General features: G+C 42.8%; 1 protein-coding gene across 3 annotated transcripts in view; it reads left to right on the forward strand.

Moving 5' to 3' along the window:
• The window catches only part of UGGT2 (UDP-glucose glycoprotein glucosyltransferase 2), a 192,162-nt gene that overhangs the window by 5,699 nt on the left and 169,176 nt on the right, over positions 1 to 17,287 (forward strand). For 2 of the 3 annotated variants that reach the window (XM_019444060.2, XM_019444061.2), the window contains exon 2: positions 11,220 to 11,302. The exons of the other annotated variant lie outside the window; for it this stretch is intronic. In XM_019444060.2, coding sequence (XP_019299605.2) covers positions 11,220 to 11,302 — 83 coding nt within the window. The remainder of the gene's footprint in view (positions 1 to 11,219; positions 11,303 to 17,287) is intronic. 3 annotated transcript variants of the gene reach the window in all.

Raw genomic sequence — 17,287 nt, forward strand, 5'->3', positions numbered from 1 at the left:
TGGTCAAATTCTAGTATTATTTCTCCTTTTGGGAGAAAGGAACTCTGGTATATTTTTCTAAGAAATCTCAGCCCAATAAATGAAGAGCAGCACAGCAACTAAGGAGAAAGGTATGTGTATCAGAGCCCTTAGACTAAAGGAAGTAGGTTCAGCGACTGTGTTATAAACCTGTTGAGGCTTATTAGAGACTCCCCACCCCCCATTAGAACCATTTTAGTACTCCAGGGCAGGGGCTGTTTTTAGCAGTGGGATTGAGCACTAAGAGTGTACGTCTGGTGTCAATAAAGACAGCTGCATTCTCAATCTATTTTGTAAGAGAAAGAGCATGAGCAGGTGAGTGGTTTCTCTGAGTTGATTAAGAGGGGAGACTGGGAAGAGCCTCGAACTCATCAGAATCCTGTTGTTGGGAATTAGGAGGACACTGGGAATATTGGCTACCCGGCTGAAGGTGCCTGGAGCACTTAAGCTGGTAACAGATTTTCCCCCCAATGCCCTAGCTCTTTGCAAATAGTAAAAACTAGGTTTTGGGTTTTGTTTAGGGTCCTTCATTTGTTGGAGATGAAAATCAAGAATTTTAAGAATTTTGGGGGCACCTAGGTGGCTGAGTCAGTTACCTTCCGACTTCAGGTCATGATCTCGTGGTTCACAAGTTCAAGCCCTGCATTGGGGTCTGTGCTGACAGCTCAGAGTCTGGATCCTGCTTTGGATTCTGTGTCTCCTTCTCTCTCTGCCCATTCTCACTCGTACTCTGTCTCTCTCAAAAATAATGAAAACATTTAAAAAATTTAAAAAATAAGAATTTTAAGAATTTTATCAGTCTTTTTTGGGTGATGCATGTAGGATGTATGCAAGCTAGTTTGCCAAATTGACTGAATCTGGAGTGAACAGAGTTTCCCATTCACCTCTGGTCCTTTTCCTAAAGGAGAAGGATCAAGTTCAACCCATTAATGAATATAGAGTTAAATGCTACCTAGGTGGATTCAGCATCTAAGGGAAGACCAGAATTTAAAGACAATTTGTGGAGTCAATTATAATAGTCATGAATGGGTTCACTAGGCTTTTGTGTGCCAGCCTAAAATTTGTTCAATCAACAGGCTTAGGAAAAGCTACTGCAATTGCTCAGTGGAGATTTCCAGCAAGTGTTTAGCATTTTGCCAGAAGTTAGGTGTCAATTTCTGTAAATCCTTTTCAGGATATTCTCATTGGACTAGTTTTATCCGGTGTGGATAACACTGTGGGTTGTTCTATTTCTGTGGAAAATGGCATTGGAATTTTGATGGGGATTGCACTGAATCTACAGATTGTTTGGGTAGTATGAATACTTGATTCTTTTCATCTGTGAGCATGGAATGTCTTTCCATTTATTTATGTCTTTAATTTCTTTTATCAGTGACTTCTAGTGTTCAGATTTTTACCTCCTTGGTTAAATTTATTCCTAGGTATTTTATTCCTTTCGATGTACTTGTAAATGGGATTGTTCTTAATTTTCTCTGAGAGTTTGGTATCAGAAATGCAATAGATTTTTGTATACTGATTTTGTATCCTATCATTTAATTTGTCCTAATAGTTTTTTTGGTGAAGTTTTAGGGTTTTTTATATATAATATGATGCCTGTCTTCTTCAAACAGTGACAGTTTTACTCCTTCCTTTCTGATTTGGATATCTTTTATTTATTTTTCTCTTCTAATTGTTCTGGCTAGAATTTCAAATATTGTATTGAATAAAAGGGATGAGCATGAGCATCCTTGTTCCTGATTGTAGAGGAAAATTCTCAGCTTTTCACTGCTGAGTATGATGTTAACTGTGGGCTTGTCATATGTGGCCCTTCTTATGTTAAGGTTTATTCCGTCTGTACCCTGTCTGTGGAGAGTTTTTATTATAAATGGACGTTGACTTTTGTCTAATGATTTTTCTGTGTCGAAGTGATCATATGATTTTTATTTTTCACTTTGTTGATATAGTATACCATGTTGACTAATTTGTAGATGTCTAACCATCCTTGCATCTCTGGAGTAAATCCCATTTGTTCATGGTGTGTGATTCTTTTAATGTATTATTTGCTAATAGTTTGTTGATTTTTGCATCTGTGGTCATCAGGGACATTGGCCTGTAATTTCTGTGTGTGTGTGTGTGTGTGTGTGTGTGTGTGTGTGTGTGTGTGTGTGTGTTCGTGTTCCTTGGTATCAAGGCAATGCTGGCTTTGTGAAAGGATTTTGGAAGCATTTCCTCCTCTTCAAGATTTTAAAAGAGTTTCAGAAAAATAGGTATTAAATCTGTGAATGTTTGGCAGAATTCACCAGTGAATCCATCTGGTCCTAGACTTTTGTTTTTGGGGAAGTTTTTTGTTTTGTTTTGTTTTGTTTTGTTTATTTTGTAAGAGAAAGAGCATGAACAGGTGAGGGTCAGAGAGAGGGAGAATCCCAAGCAAGCTCCAAACTATGAGTGCAGAGCCTGAGATGGGGCTTAAACTCCTGAAGCATTGGAATGCTTAACCTACTGAGCCATCCAGGTGCTCCTTTTTGGGGAGTTTGTTTGTTTGTTTGTTTTGTTTTTTATTACTCAATCTCTGTGGTAGTAATTGGTTCAGATTTTCTATTTGTGAGTCAGTCTTGATAGCTTATTGTTTCCAGGAGTTTATTTCTTTTAGGTGGTCTGATTTGTTGGTACATAAGTGTTCATATTATCTTGTAATCCATTGTATTTTATGATATCAGATGTAATAAAATAGTTGTATTGAATAAAATATTCGAGCCTAATGTGTGTCCTCTTCCTCTGTTTCTTCCCCTGTTTCTCCCAGTTTGCATCCATCTGATCCCATTCTCTGTTGCAGATCTGCAGTCTAACTTCTTCCAATCTTGGATTTGTACTTACATTGTCCTCATTTGTATTTGCCTTGAGTCTCTTAGAGCTGGAACTTTTGTAGGATGCTACTTCAGGTTCTTCATAATCTGACCTCCATCTATGTACCAACTGCATCACTTGTAGTGGAGAATTGCAGTTCCTAAAAAGTTTACATCCTAACTCCTGGAACCTGTGAATGTTACCTTACTTGGGTAAAGGATCTTCGCAGATGTAATTAGTAAGGGTCTTGAGACCAGATCATTGTGGACTATCTGGATGGCTGCTACATCCAATGTCCTTATAAGAGACAGAAGAGGAGAAGGCTATGTGAACAGAGGCAGAGATTGGATTGATGTAACCACAAGCCAAGGAACACTTGCAGCCCCCAGAAGCTTGAAGAGGCCACACCAGTACCTTGATTTTGGACTTCTGGCCTCCAGAACTGTGAGACCATAAGTTTCTGTTCCTTTAGGTTGCCAGGTTTTTGGTAATTTGTTACAGCTGCCCTAGGAAACCAATACAGACTTGATAAAGTGGAGTGCTGCTGTAAGAAATAGCTAAAAATGTAGAAGTAGCTGGTAAGTCCAGCAAAAGCTAGAAGGATTTTGAGAAATGTGGTTAAAAAACAAAAGCCTACATGCCTTGAGGAGACTGTTGGCAGAAATAGGGACGGACATTAAAGGTGATTCTGCTAAGGACTTAGAGGAAAGCAGGGAGCATGGTCATTAATAAAGCTTCTGTCATAGAGAATACTTATGTCTTCGTGAGTAGAATGTTGGTAGAAATAAGAACATTAAAGGCTCTTTTGGTAAGAGTACAGAAGGAAATGAGTGACCTGTTATTGGAAACAAAGAAAGATGATCCTTGTTTTATAGGGGCAGAAATGGGGCTGAATTGGATTCTACAGTTGTGTGGAAAACAGAACTTGCAATCAGTGAACTTGAATAGCTAACTAAGGAGATTGCCAAGCAAAGCATTAAAGGTATCCCCTGGTTTTGCCTTGTTTATAGTAAAATGCAAGAGGACGGAGAGAAACTGAAGAAGGAGCTGTTCAGAAAAAAGGAAGCCACACTTGATAATCTGGGAGTTTCTCCTGCTACCCAGATGGCAAAGACTGTTAAAATGAGGAAACCCAGTGTTGGGGATGCATGCTTCAGAAAGAAGACCAACTTTGTGGCTGGTCAGTCTTTTTCTGTATAGGTTAGGCTTGTGACTCATGGGTCTATTCCACCGTCTCAGTAGAAGCCAGGAATGGAGGGGTAGATTCGTCCAGGATGGATCTGAAGAAGGTTTTTCTGGCATGATGCTGGTGAGATCTACAAAAGACCCAAAGGATTTTGATTACGTTGTATCAGCAAAAATGTTGCCAAAAGAGACAGAGACGGGATGAAATGAGAGAAGGCTGTCAGACTTTCGAAATTCCATAGGCAGGAAATTGGCTGATAAACTGCTTGGCTGCAAACACGCAAACATTTTTCCTTCAAGAGAAGGGAGTAATGACCCTGAGGGCAGAGCCGTGGCATGCAGCAGAGAGTGGAGCAGCACGCCGCTGAGGGTTCTGCTCACCACTTGAAACCTAACACAATTTGTCCTGCTGTATTTTGAACTTGTTTGGGACTGGTAACTCCTTCATTCTTTGTAATTTCTACCTTTTGGAATTGGAATATCTGTCTTTGGAATTTGGAATGCGTATCGATACTGCATTTTGGAAGCAGACAGCTTGTTTTCTAGTTCACAGGTCCACATACGGAGAAGAATTTTGCCTCAGGATGGAGCGTACCCAGTGTCTCACTCCTACCTCGTCTAAATGATTTACATGATGAGATTTGAGACTTCTGGTGGTATTTACATGGGCTTTTGGTTTAGAGATGATGCCCTAATGGGTTGAGATTACAGTGGGGGATGTTGGGATAGGACATATGCATTTTGCATGTGGGACAGATGTGGATTCTGCGGAGCCCAGGGTGGACTTTAGTGGTGTGCATGGTGGCCCCCAAAAGACAGGTCTAGATCCTGACCTGTGGGACCTGTTGTGTTAACCCTGACACCAAGAATTTAGACTTTTTTTTCTCCAGAACTGTGAGAATAAATTTCTTTCTTTTTAAGCCACTATGTGGTAATTTGATATGGTTAACATAACACTCTACTATGGTCCTTTCTTCATTGATACCCTATTTGTGGACCTACCATATTACTTTCTCTTTGGCTGATTCTTTCACCTGATAAAACTGATGTCTTTCTAGTATGTTCTCCTAACATTTGGTCCATACTTCTGTAATAATCCTTATTGAAAGGTATGTATGCTGATCTCTGCTGTAAAATGTGAGCTGCAGGGGGTAAAAATCTATATTTTACCAAGGCACCGTGCACAAAAGTAGGTGCTCAACAAGTATTAGTAATAAGTATTAGCTCAGCAGAAGCAACGAGTATTTCTTATTCATACTTGTTTTCCCAAGGCTCAGTACATCAGGATCAGGTGCCCAATAATGTCGACGCAGTGGAAGGGACTTATATTAGGTAGTGTCTACTTCAAACCACCATCAGAATTACCTCTAGACTCTAGCTGTGTACCTGACCTATGGAAAACTGGTGTCCTGCCGGGGTAATACAGCTAGGACGCTTAGTGTTACTTCATGCACTTACCTGTTCTGTTGTGAACAAATATAAATTGTCAGCAAGTCCTTTGTTCGGTAAACTGAACTCTTTCCCACTATAATTTTTATCTAGTGGTCTTGACTTTATACTTTTGAACCAAATCTCTCCTTTGTGACAGTGTAGCAGGCTGGCAGCCTATAGTTTCTTCAACCATTGCACTTCTTTTGTGTTTTCTAGACTCCATTATTCTACTCACATCTGGCTTTTAGTGTTTCTTTTAATAAAAATTGTAGGAAAATCAAAGAGGTTGAGGGGAATAAGTGTAGAATAGGAAGAATTGAGAACATTGGGTAGATTGAAGGAGCTTGGGAGATAGAAACTTAAGAGAACTGTTAGCTCTCTGTTTGGGATGCCCCCTTTTTTTATATATATATTTAAAGCATTCATGGGAATTTCTCCCTCCCCCTCCCCATCCTCCTGCCTCTGCCTCTGCCTCTCCTGCCTCTGCCTCTCCTGCCTCTGCCTCTCCTGCCTCTGCCTCTCCTGCCTCTGCCTCTCCTGCCTCTGCCTCTCCTGCCTCTGCCTCTCCTGCCTCTGCCTCTCCTGCCTCTGCCTCTCCTGCCTCTGCCTCTCCTGCCTCTGCCTCTCCTGCCTCTGCCTCTCCTGCCTCTGCCTCTCCTGCCTCTGCCTCTCCTGCCTCTGCCTCTCCTGCCTCTGCCTCTCCTGCCTCTGCCTCTCCTGCCTCTGCCTCTCCTGCCTCTGCCTCTCCTGCCTCTGCCTCTCCTGCCTCTGCCTCTCCTGCCTCTGCCTCTCCTGCCTCTGCCTCTCCTGCCTCTGCCTCTCCTGCCTCTGCCTCTCCTGCCTCTGCCTCTCCTGCCTCTGCCTCTCCTGCCTCTGCCTCTCCTGCCTCTGCCTCTCCTGCCTCTGCCTCTCCTGCCTCTGCCTCTCCTGCCTCTGCCTCTCCTGCCTCTGCCTCTCCTGCCTCTGCCTCTCCTGCCTCTGCCTCTCCTGCCTCTGCCTCTCCTGCCTCTGCCTCTCCTGCCTCTGCCTCTCCTGCCTCTGCCTCTCCTGCCTCTGCCTCTCCTGCCTCTGCCTCTCCTGCCTCTGCCTCTCCTGCCTCTGCCTCTCCTGCCTCTGCCTCTCCTGCCTCTGCCTCTCCTGCCTCTGCCTCTCCTGCCTCTGCCTCTCCTGCCTCTGCCTCTCCTGCCTCTGCCTCTCCTGCCTCTGCCTCTCCTGCCTCTGCCTCTCCTGCCTCTGCCTCTCCTGCCTCTGCCTCTCCTGCCTCTGCCTCTCCTGCCTCTGCCTCTCCTGCCTCTGCCTCTCCTGCCTCTGCCTCTCCTGCCTCTGCCTCTCCTGCCTCTGCCTCTCCTGCCTCTGCCTCTCCTGCCTCTGCCTCTCCTGCCTCTGCCTCTCCTGCCTCTGCCTCTCCTGCCTCTGCCTCTCCTGCCTCTGCCTCTCCTGCCTCTGCCTCTCCTGCCTCTGCCTCTCCTGCCTCTGCCTCTCCTGCCTCTGCCTCTCCTGCCTCTGCCTCTCCTGCCTCTGCCTCTCCTGCCTCTGCCTCTCCTGCCTCTGCCTCTCCTGCCTCTGCCTCTCCTGCCTCTGCCTCTCCTGCCTCTGCCTCTCCTGCCTCTGCCTCTCCTGCCTCTGCCTCTCCTGCCTCTGCCTCTCCTGCCTCTGCCTCTCCTGCCTCTGCCTCTCCTGCCTCTGCCTCTCCTGCCTCTGCCTCTCCTGCCTCTGCCTCTCCTGCCTCTGCCTCTCCTGCCTCTGCCTCTCCTGCCTCTGCCTCTCCTGCCTCTGCCTCTCCTGCCTCTGCCTCTCCTGCCTCTGCCTCTCCTGCCTCTGCCTCTCCTGCCTCTGCCTCTCCTGCCTCTGCCTCTCCTGCCTCTGCCTCTCCTGCCTCTGCCTCTCCTGCCTCTGCCTCTCCTGCCTCTGCCTCTCCTGCCTCTGCCTCTCCTGCCTCTGCCTCTCCTGCCTCTGCCTCTCCTGCCTCTGCCTCTCCTGCCTCTGCCTCTCCTGCCTCTGCCTCTCCTGCCTCTGCCTCTCCTGCCTCTGCCTCTCCTGCCTCTGCCTCTCCTGCCTCTGCCTCTCCTGCCTCTGCCTCTCCTGCCTCTGCCTCTCCTGCCTCTGCCTCTCCTGCCTCTGCCTCTCCTGCCTCTGCCTCTCCTGCCTCTGCCTCTCCTGCCTCTGCCTCTCCTGCCTCTGCCTCTCCTGCCTCTGCCTCTCCTGCCTCTGCCTCTCCTGCCTCTGCCTCTCCTGCCTCTGCCTCTCCTGCCTCTGCCTCTCCTGCCTCTGCCTCTCCTGCCTCTGCCTCTCCTGCCTCTGCCTCTCCTGCCTCTGCCTCTCCTGCCTCTGCCTCTCCTGCCTCTGCCTCTCCTGCCTCTGCCTCTCCTGCCTCTGCCTCTCCTGCCTCTGCCTCTCCTGCCTCTGCCTCTCCTGCCTCTGCCTCTCCTGCCTCTGCCTCTCCTGCCTCTGCCTCTCCTGCCTCTGCCTCTCCTGCCTCTGCCTCTCCTGCCTCTGCCTCTCCTGCCTCTGCCTCTCCTGCCTCTGCCTCTCCTGCCTCTGCCTCTCCTGCCTCTGCCTCTCCTGCCTCTGCCTCTCCTGCCTCTGCCTCTCCTGCCTCTGCCTCTCCTGCCTCTGCCTCTCCTGCCTCTGCCTCTCCTGCCTCTGCCTCTCCTGCCTCTGCCTCTCCTGCCTCTGCCTCTCCTGCCTCTGCCTCTCCTGCCTCTGCCTCTCCTGCCTCTGCCTCTCCTGCCTCTGCCTCTCCTGCCTCTGCCTCTCCTGCCTCTGCCTCTCCTGCCTCTGCCTCTCCTGCCTCTGCCTCTCCTGCCTCTGCCTCTCCTGCCTCTGCCTCTCCTGCCTCTGCCTCTCCTGCCTCTGCCTCTCCTGCCTCTGCCTCTCCTGCCTCTGCCTCTCCTGCCTCTGCCTCTCCTGCCTCTGCCTCTCCTGCCTCTGCCTCTCCTGCCTCTGCCTCTCCTGCCTCTGCCTCTCCTGCCTCTGCCTCTCCTGCCTCTGCCTCTCCTGCCTCTGCCTCTCCTGCCTCTGCCTCTCCTGCCTCTGCCTCTCCTGCCTCTGCCTCTCCTGCCTCTGCCTCTCCTGCCTCTGCCTCTCCTGCCTCTGCCTCTCCTGCCTCTGCCTCTCCTGCCTCTGCCTCTCCTGCCTCTGCCTCTCCTGCCTCTGCCTCTCCTGCCTCTGCCTCTCTCTACACAGAATCTTTTAGTTCAGCCTAGAAATTTGAGTGCCTATTTTGAGCATGGTACTGTGTAGGAAGCAAAGATGACTGAGTATGTCCCCTACCTAATTTATAATTTAGTATTATTTGCTAGGGATGATTACAGGCTGATGAGGGTAAATTTTTATAACCTGTAACTTCCACATCTAAACTGCATTTATTCCACTGGTGTTGCTCTTGCCAAAAATATTTTTTGGAATTTTACTTATAACTGCTGTCAAGCTCTTTTGTACATATAAACATATTCTGTAGAAATCACTTTTTTTCTCTGTGGTAGAATTTTTTGGGAAACACTGTTATTTGGAGCTAGATGTATAAAACAAGTGAACAAATTGAAAATGCCAGTTTTTTCTTTTTTTCTTTTTTTTTTTTTTTTTTTTTTTTTTTTTTTTTTTTTTTTACTTTTTTAAACTTAAGGCGAGGAGGAGCTGATTTAGATGATCTCTGAAGGTTATTTCTCTCTCTAAACTTAATGATGAGTTCCTGGCAAATTGCCTCTGAAAGTAAATTCTAGAAGAGTTCCGTAAGTGCTGAGAGCAGTGGTATGTTGAGGGAATAAGGGTATTCGAAGACTTTCTCAAGGTCTTGGAAGGCTTATACTTCGATGTGTAAATTCCGGCATCGAGAAGTTTGCGGACCTACCATATTACTTTCCCCTGATAAAACTGATGTCTGTGGCTGCACAGCCTCTGAACAGGTCTGTAGATGTCTAGGCAGATCAGTTAGGTATTAGGTGGTGCTCCCTGCTTTGCTTAACGTTTTGTACCATTCCTGTCCTTTTCAGATCACACGTTCTGTTTATCCCATTATTTCCTCTGCTTTTAGCTTCTCTCTTTTTTTTTAATGCCATTGAGTTGGACACCGTTGCTAGCAAGAACCGCTTACCAATTGCTTTGAATTCTAGTGCTTGTCCTGTTTATGTGGATGAATTAATCAGTTTTTCTCTTTAGTAACCAAACTCACAAGAATTACTTTGCATGTGTCTTGAATGTCCTTGTACTTCCCATTCATGTTAAGCATTAAAGTTTACCAAGACTCGAGAGAAAGATAAGATGGGTGATAACAAATCTGTACTGTCTGTTTGGTGCCTGGTTCCTCTCTAGTTTAAACGGTTGAATCTACTTGCTTTGGGTGTCCTGTGCTTTGTTCTATACGGAACGGAATATCCTCTCACTTAATTCATCATTTCCAGAGGTTTTAAATGGCTTTGGTCATTTTTTATGACTTACATTCTGGGGAAAAATCGAAGTGTCTGGGATTCAAGGCCAAAGACCTAATTCGATACACTAACTTCCTATTCGTTTTTTCATTATGGTATTTTCTCTTCTAAATGATAAAAAGATTGTCTACATAAATAAGTAACAAAATAAAAATAATAGGTAATACTATTTTTTAAAGTTTGAGAGAGTGTGAGCAGAGGGAGAGGCAGAGAGAGAGGGAGAGAGCGAATCCCAAGCAGGTTCCATGCTGCCAGCATAGAGCCCAGCTCAAGACTAGATCTCACGAACCAGGAGATAATGATCTGAGCTGAAATTAAGACTCAGATGCTTATCTGACTGAGCCACCCAGGCATCCCTAGATAATACTCTTTTTTTTCATTTTTCTTAGTTTATTTATTTGAGAGAGACAGAGTGCGAGCTGCGGAGGGGCAAAGAGAGAGGCGGACAAAGGATCCCAAACTGGCTCTGCACTGACCACAGAGTGCCCGATGCAGGGCTCGAACCCACAAACTGTGAGATCATGACCTGAGCCAAAGTCAGACACTTAACCTACTGAGCCACCCACGTGCCCCTAGACAATATTTCTAAAAAGTGTTTATAGAACCAATTTTTATAGAACACCAGGTTGTGTGTGTGTGTGTGTGTGTGTGTTACTTTTATATAATACTCCATCACGGTTATATTATACTTCTCAGTAATTTGCAGTAACATGGATGGAGCTGGAGAGTATTATGCTAAGTGAAGTCAATCATAGAAAGACAAATACCCTATGATTTCACTCATGTGGAGTTGAAGAAAACAAACGAACATAGGAGGAACAAAAAGGAAAACCAAGAAACTGACTCTTAACTATAAAGAACAAACTCCTAGTTACCAGAGGGAAGGTGGCTGGGGGGGATGGGTGAAGTAGGTGATGGGGATTAACAGTACACTCACTTCCCATGATGGGCACTGAGTAATGTATAGAATTGTTGAATCACTATATGGTACACCTGAAAGTAATGTAACTATGTGTTGGAATTAAAATAAAAACAAAAAATTATACTTCTCAGTGGTATTTCACATGGAGAAACAAAATAAATCCATTTTTTACTTATAGCTAATGAGGAAAAGCCAAAAGTGATTTCTTGTGCAGTCTTTTCCAGTCATGAATATATGCTTGTCTGTTGAGAATGATATCTGTGTAAGAATCATCCATTTGTTCTCTTCATTAAAATGAAAGTCACTTTAATTTTTGGAGGTCTTTAACCATAAGTTATAATTTGGTTCTAAGGTATAGTTTCTCATTTCATTTCTCATTCCCATCTATTAACTGATTACTTTTATTTTAATAGTGAATTTATGGCAGAAGAAAGTAATGAAAAATTTTGGCAGTTTTTGGAAACTGTACAAGAATTAGCCATTTATAAGCAAACAGGTAGGTGATGTGCATATTATAACTTAAAGGTTTGGATTTATGTGCATACATTAGATATGTCTATTTTTAACATTAAGGGTGAAGTGTAAATGCTTAATTGTGTTAGTAAATCTGAATATTAAATTTGAAAAGATGTTTTCCTATATTCCAAGCATCCATTTCCAAAAAATAAAGGTCTTAACGCTTTATTTTAAGAAAATTCATATAATTGACAGTGTTTGCATATTGTTTTATAATCAAAGAGAAATGGAAATTGTTGAATTATGGCTTTCTTTTTACCTAGATTTATATGAAATAGTATTACTTTTGTATCTAGTAGTGTTGATTTTTTTTTTTTTTTTTGCCAAAATATTTGTAAGCTCTTAAAGAGATTTTTTAATACTTGCCTGTAACAAATCAGGTAATCTGTATGCTTTCATTTCACTATCTAGAAGATAGTTACTGATTCCTGCTTTTTAAATATGTACAAATATATATTACAAATGTGTACATACATCTATCTTTAGAATGGGCATGTGTTTATTAATGTATTCTTAGAGGTCAGTAGATTAAAGATAATGAAATTAGGTTTTAGCAGCACAGGTTAAAAGGTTAATTATTGGGGCGCCTGGGTGGCGCAGTCGGTTAAGCGTCCGACTTCAGCCAGGTCACGATCTCGCGGTCCGTGAGTTCGAGCCCCGTGTCAGGCTCTGGGCTGATGGCTCGGAGCCTGGAGCCTGTTTCTGATTCTGTGTCTCCCTCTCTCTCTGCCCCTCCCCCGTTCATGCTCTGTCTCTCTCTGTCCCAAAAATAAATAAAAAACGTTGAAAAAAAAAAAAAGGTTAATTATTAATTATTATAAAGGAAAGCTGTTTTCCTGACTCTACAGAGAATGGAATAAATATTAATGTGGACCCCTCAAGAGCAAATTCTTTAGCCTGGTAGACATGGGGAGAACTTCTTACTATGGAGATTAAATAGTTTAGAGAAAATTTACTATGGTGATTAGTTTATGATTTTGTTCTGGAGTGTAAATGTAAGAGAAACAACAGTTTTGAATATTTTAAGTGTTCATTTATTGGACTCCTTTTGGCTCAAGTGGCCTTGAATTTCAGCAATTTGATGATTTCATGAGATAGGTTTAAAAAATAGAGCAGACATGCCTTTAGTGATACTTTAAACTGAAATCTTTTCAAACCAAGTAATTTGCTTTTTAAAAAAAACTTTTATTACTGAAAAGCTTCATTATTATCATTATTTGGGTCACAAGAGATACTGTGCACTGCTTTAGATACTGGGAATACAAAGATGAATAAATGTGATCTATGGTCCCTGGACCCCACAATATTGTGAAGGGGACAACAGAAGAATGTTAAGAGCTTCGCGGGATATGGACGACATGGAAGTGCATGAAAAAGGGCATGCAGTTATTATTTCAGAGAGAGCAGGGCAGCCTTTCTAGTGGTGAGTGTAGGAGTAGAGTGTGGAAGACAGGGACAGCCAGGTGGTAGGGAAGGGAAGAAAGCAGGAGAGAGGGTGGAATGCACAGAGGAATTTTGACCACTTAGAAGTCAACTTGCAAATCAATGGGAAACTGTCATTGATTGGCTTTGTATTTGCCCTGACAATTTTGGTTTTGGTATTTAAGGTAAAAATAGGCTAGATTAATATGTAAGATTCTGATAGTTTAAAAAAAATCCACCAAATTTTGTGTCTCTCACCTAAGCTCCTAAATGCAACTATCCCAAATCTTTGGTTCTCAGTATGTACCTTATAGCCTTATTCAGTGCCATTTTCCATTGGGGAAGCAATCTGGAAAATTATTTTTACAAATTTTGAACTCTTTAAGTTGCTTATATGTAGCCACATATTTTAGCTAAATGATATGACATGCGTGGACAATCTGATGGCAGATGATTATTAACAAGTTGGAATATAAGTTTAGGAATATGTAAGCTCTGCTTCAAGCATATAATGTAGGAGGTGTGTATTTCAGGGTTGAACCTGAAAGAAATTCTACTAAATAAGAATTACTAACACTGAAGATATAATTCTGTTAAAATCATTTATAATGGCAAGAATAAAGTGCATAAGCTGCATCATTGCTGATGTTGTTAGGTGTAGGAGAGAATGGCGTATATGAGGAGTTAAATATGTGAACAACTGTCAGATTTACTGAATTTACTTCCAAGATATTATCCTAGAGGAAACATTTTAAATCCCCAGTTACTTGTAATTTTTTAGGTTGTTGAATCTCCATGAGACCCTGTAAATACTCTTTACTGAAGAATAATTCCGGTGATCTACTTGTCTAAAAAAGTTGTAAATGTTGAAGATTTAACATTTCGAATACAGGTGCTATTTCCATGCCATTTAGTGAGAACACGTTACATTATGTGTCAGCAAATTAAGACCTTTTTAAACATTGAATTGCCTGGTTTTGCAACCATTTTAGATGGTTTTGCTACAGAGTTCTATTTTTGTCAATGCTTCAAGATTCAAGTGGCATGATATTAGCTAACCTATGAGTTTTGTGTGGTGAGTTAGAAATGTCAACCAAGGTTTATCTAATTCCAGAGTCCCTATTTATTTTTACTTATGTGTTCCACATAGAAGAAGCTCATTCTCAAAGTCCTTGAAGATTTCTGTGGTTTTTACATAAGTAAAGTTGCTTATGTATTTTAATGGAAAGATTTCCAGAAAATGTTATGACATTTCTAATTCAGTTACTTGTAACTGAGAACTGGGTTTGGATAGGAGGATGATTGCAGTTTGGATGTATCACATTTGAAATGCTTGTCGAATATCCAAGTGAAGATCTCCCATAAGGTGATAGATGACGGAGATTTAGGTGGTAAAAATCTAGGCTAAAGGGTAGGATTTGGGAGTTATCAACATGAAGAGAGCCACTGAAGTTACAGGGAGAAGGTATAGAAGGAGAAGAAAATAAATCCCAAGGGCAGAACCCTGAAGAACATCAATGTTTAAGAACCAACCAGAGGAAGAACTAGAGGATAGAGACTAGAAGTACCCGTAGAGGCAGGTGAAAACCTAGAAAGCACGTTGTCATGCAAGCCAGGAGAATATTGATAAGTGATGGATGTTATCAAATAGCATAGATCAAATAATGTGAATATTAAGCTTTTAACAACAGAAACATTATTGATGACTTAGTAGTTTCACTGGTATAATAACTATGGAAGGTTGAGGTATGAGTTGAGGTTCAAAGCAGAGATAAGTATTGTTAAGTCTTTCAAAATTGCGAAGCATGACAAGATGCTCAACATCCCACTCATCATCAGGGAAATACAAATCAAAACCACAGTGACATATCCCCTCACTCCAGTCAGAATGGCTAAAATTAACAACTTGGGAAGGATGGGTATTGGCAAGGATACAGAGAAAGTGAACCCTCTTGCACTGTTGGTAGGGATGCGAACTGGAAAATGGAATGGACATTCCTCAAAAAGTTAAAAACTGGGGCACCTGGGTGGCTCAGTCAGTTAAGTCTCTTCATCTCTCTGTAATCTAAGTCTGTCTCATCATCTCAGCTCAGGTCTTGATAATCAGGGTTGTGAGTTCAAGCCCCATGCTGGGCTCCATTCTGGATGTGAAGCCTACTGGGGGTGGGGGGAGATTAAAAATAGAACTACCTTGTGATCCTGTAACTGCACTACTAGGTGTTTACCCAAAGAATACAAAAATACTAATTTGAAGGGGCACATGCACCCCAATGTTTATAGCAACATTATCAACAATAGCCAAATTATGGAAAGAGCCCAAATGTCCATCAACTGACAAATGGATAAAGATGTGTGTGTGTGTGTGTGTGTGTGTGTGCACGCACACACACACGCGCACACACACACACACACACACACACACACACACACACACACTGGAATATTAGCCATAAAAAAGAATGAAATCCTGTCCTTTTCAATGACCTGAATAGAGCTAGAGAGTATTATGCTAAATCAGTAAGTCAGAAAAGGACAAATACCATATGATTTCACTCATGTGGAATTTAAGAAAACAAACAAACATAGGGGAAACAAAAAGGAAAACCAAGAAACAGACTCAACTACAGAGTTACCAGGGGGTAGGTGAGTGGAGGGATGGGTTAAATAGGTGATGGGGATTAAGAAATGCACTCGTTGATGAACACCGGGTATTGTATATCTAAGTGTTCAATTGCTAAATTCTACCCCTGGGTTGGGGGGGGGGGGGAGGTGGGGAAGATTGTGAAGCAAATAAGATGAATCAGTAGCAGCCTATGGAGGCTGCTGCTTTCTCCCCCGCAAAGGTGAGAGTAATTTATGTATAGTAAATGCCAATAGGCAAAAATCAAGTAAAACATGAGGCTGGAAAAAGAGGAAGGATATTGAGAGGGCCAAGTTGTTATTAGCAGGTTGGTTGGTAAGTCTGGATTCAGTGATTTTAAAACTTCAGCTGAAGTAGTCCAACACCTCCATCTCACGATTGAGATGATGGTGCAAGTTAAGCCTAAATAACAGATGCTTACTTTCTATAAACCCCTGACCCCTACCTACATCCATCTCTACCTTAGAGACCTTGACAGTGACCAGTGACAAAACTTGATCTCAGTTGACAGGCACTACTGACGTTTGTTTCTGTTGACGATTTTCCCTGTTTTCATGAAGGACTGATCCCTGTTCGATTGATATAGTCTTAGTTATGTTATTATATTAACTTTGGCTATTTTTCTGTTGGCCCTGCAGCTGTTATGTCTTTTTTAAGATCATTTCTCTAATCTGTACTGCTTTTACTGTTGAAGGTGAGTCTTACTTGTGTTACTTTTTTATTCTTGAGGGAAGCTAACCATAACTTCCTGAGAAATCCCTTATAGTTTGTTAAAGAAGTAGGAATGAATGTGCACACCTATTCTAGAACTCTTTAAAAGTACTATATTGGGAAAGTATCATGGCCTAGAATGAAGAGACTTCCTCATTTTTTAAATACTCCAGAAATGTATTGAAGGCCTATTTTATGTGCCAGGAGCAGAAAGGTACAATTGAAAGCCTAGAAAAGATTCCTGCATTCGCAGCTTATAGCTTAATGGAAGGACAGCATTATTAAGTTACAAATAATTTTTAATTACAGTTTTGAGAATTGACCTAGAGATTGTATGGCCCTGTCTGAGTGTATGACAGGATCTGGGCTGGGAGGTCAGAGAAAACTCTTTCCACAACAGTGGCATTTAAGCCAAGGTGTGCTAATAGGAGTTGGCTGAACATGCACTGCCTACCCTCCTGCATTTCAAATGGAAGGAACATCGTGTGAAGGCCCTGAGTGATTAGCCCCCTCTAGCTCTGGGCATTGTGTCTTGGTCCCCCATAAGCAGTAGTGAGTTGGCTGGCAATCCTTTCTTCCCCTTACTGCCATCTGATTTTGTCCGCCAGTATTCTTAGTCTTTATCTTTGTATTCTTAAGTATACATAAACTTCGACTACGTGCTCTGTTGGCTTCGGTGATATTCTTTCATTCCCAGATAATATTTGTGAGGAATCTCCAACCTTATGTTACTTTCCACTTAATTTCCCTTTTGTGGCAGTTTTGCTGGTTGTGTGCTTTTCTGTGTCACCGGAGCGTGCAGCGTTGACCTAGTCTTCTGTAAACCTCCACTCCTTCAGTTATTCTTGTTCTAGTTAAGTATATTCAGAGCTCACCCTCAAACTTGATGCTGCATTTCCTCCAATTATTTCTTGGTTATGTGAAGTTTGCTGCCTAGTTGATGCCTCATGAATAACTCCTAGGAATGATGACCTTGAGTTCTTCACATGCATGACTATGTACGTGTGTGTGCATTTTGTACTTCAGGTTTTTAACTTTAAGGTCCTATAGTTTTACTGGAAAGTACTGCAGTGCTAACCATTCTGAGTCTTCATTCTTAGGTATATAGATTCATTGTTCCTCTTTAATTCTGGACAGTTTTCTTGAATTACGGGGTTTCGTATCGTCATTGTTGTTCGTTCTGTTCTATTC

This window comes from Panthera pardus, unplaced genomic scaffold, assembly GCF_024362965.1.
Source record: "Panthera pardus isolate Hobbes unplaced genomic scaffold, ASM2436296v1 HiC_scaffold_1, whole genome shotgun sequence".
Classification (NCBI taxonomy): domain Eukaryota; kingdom Metazoa; phylum Chordata; class Mammalia; order Carnivora; family Felidae; genus Panthera; species Panthera pardus.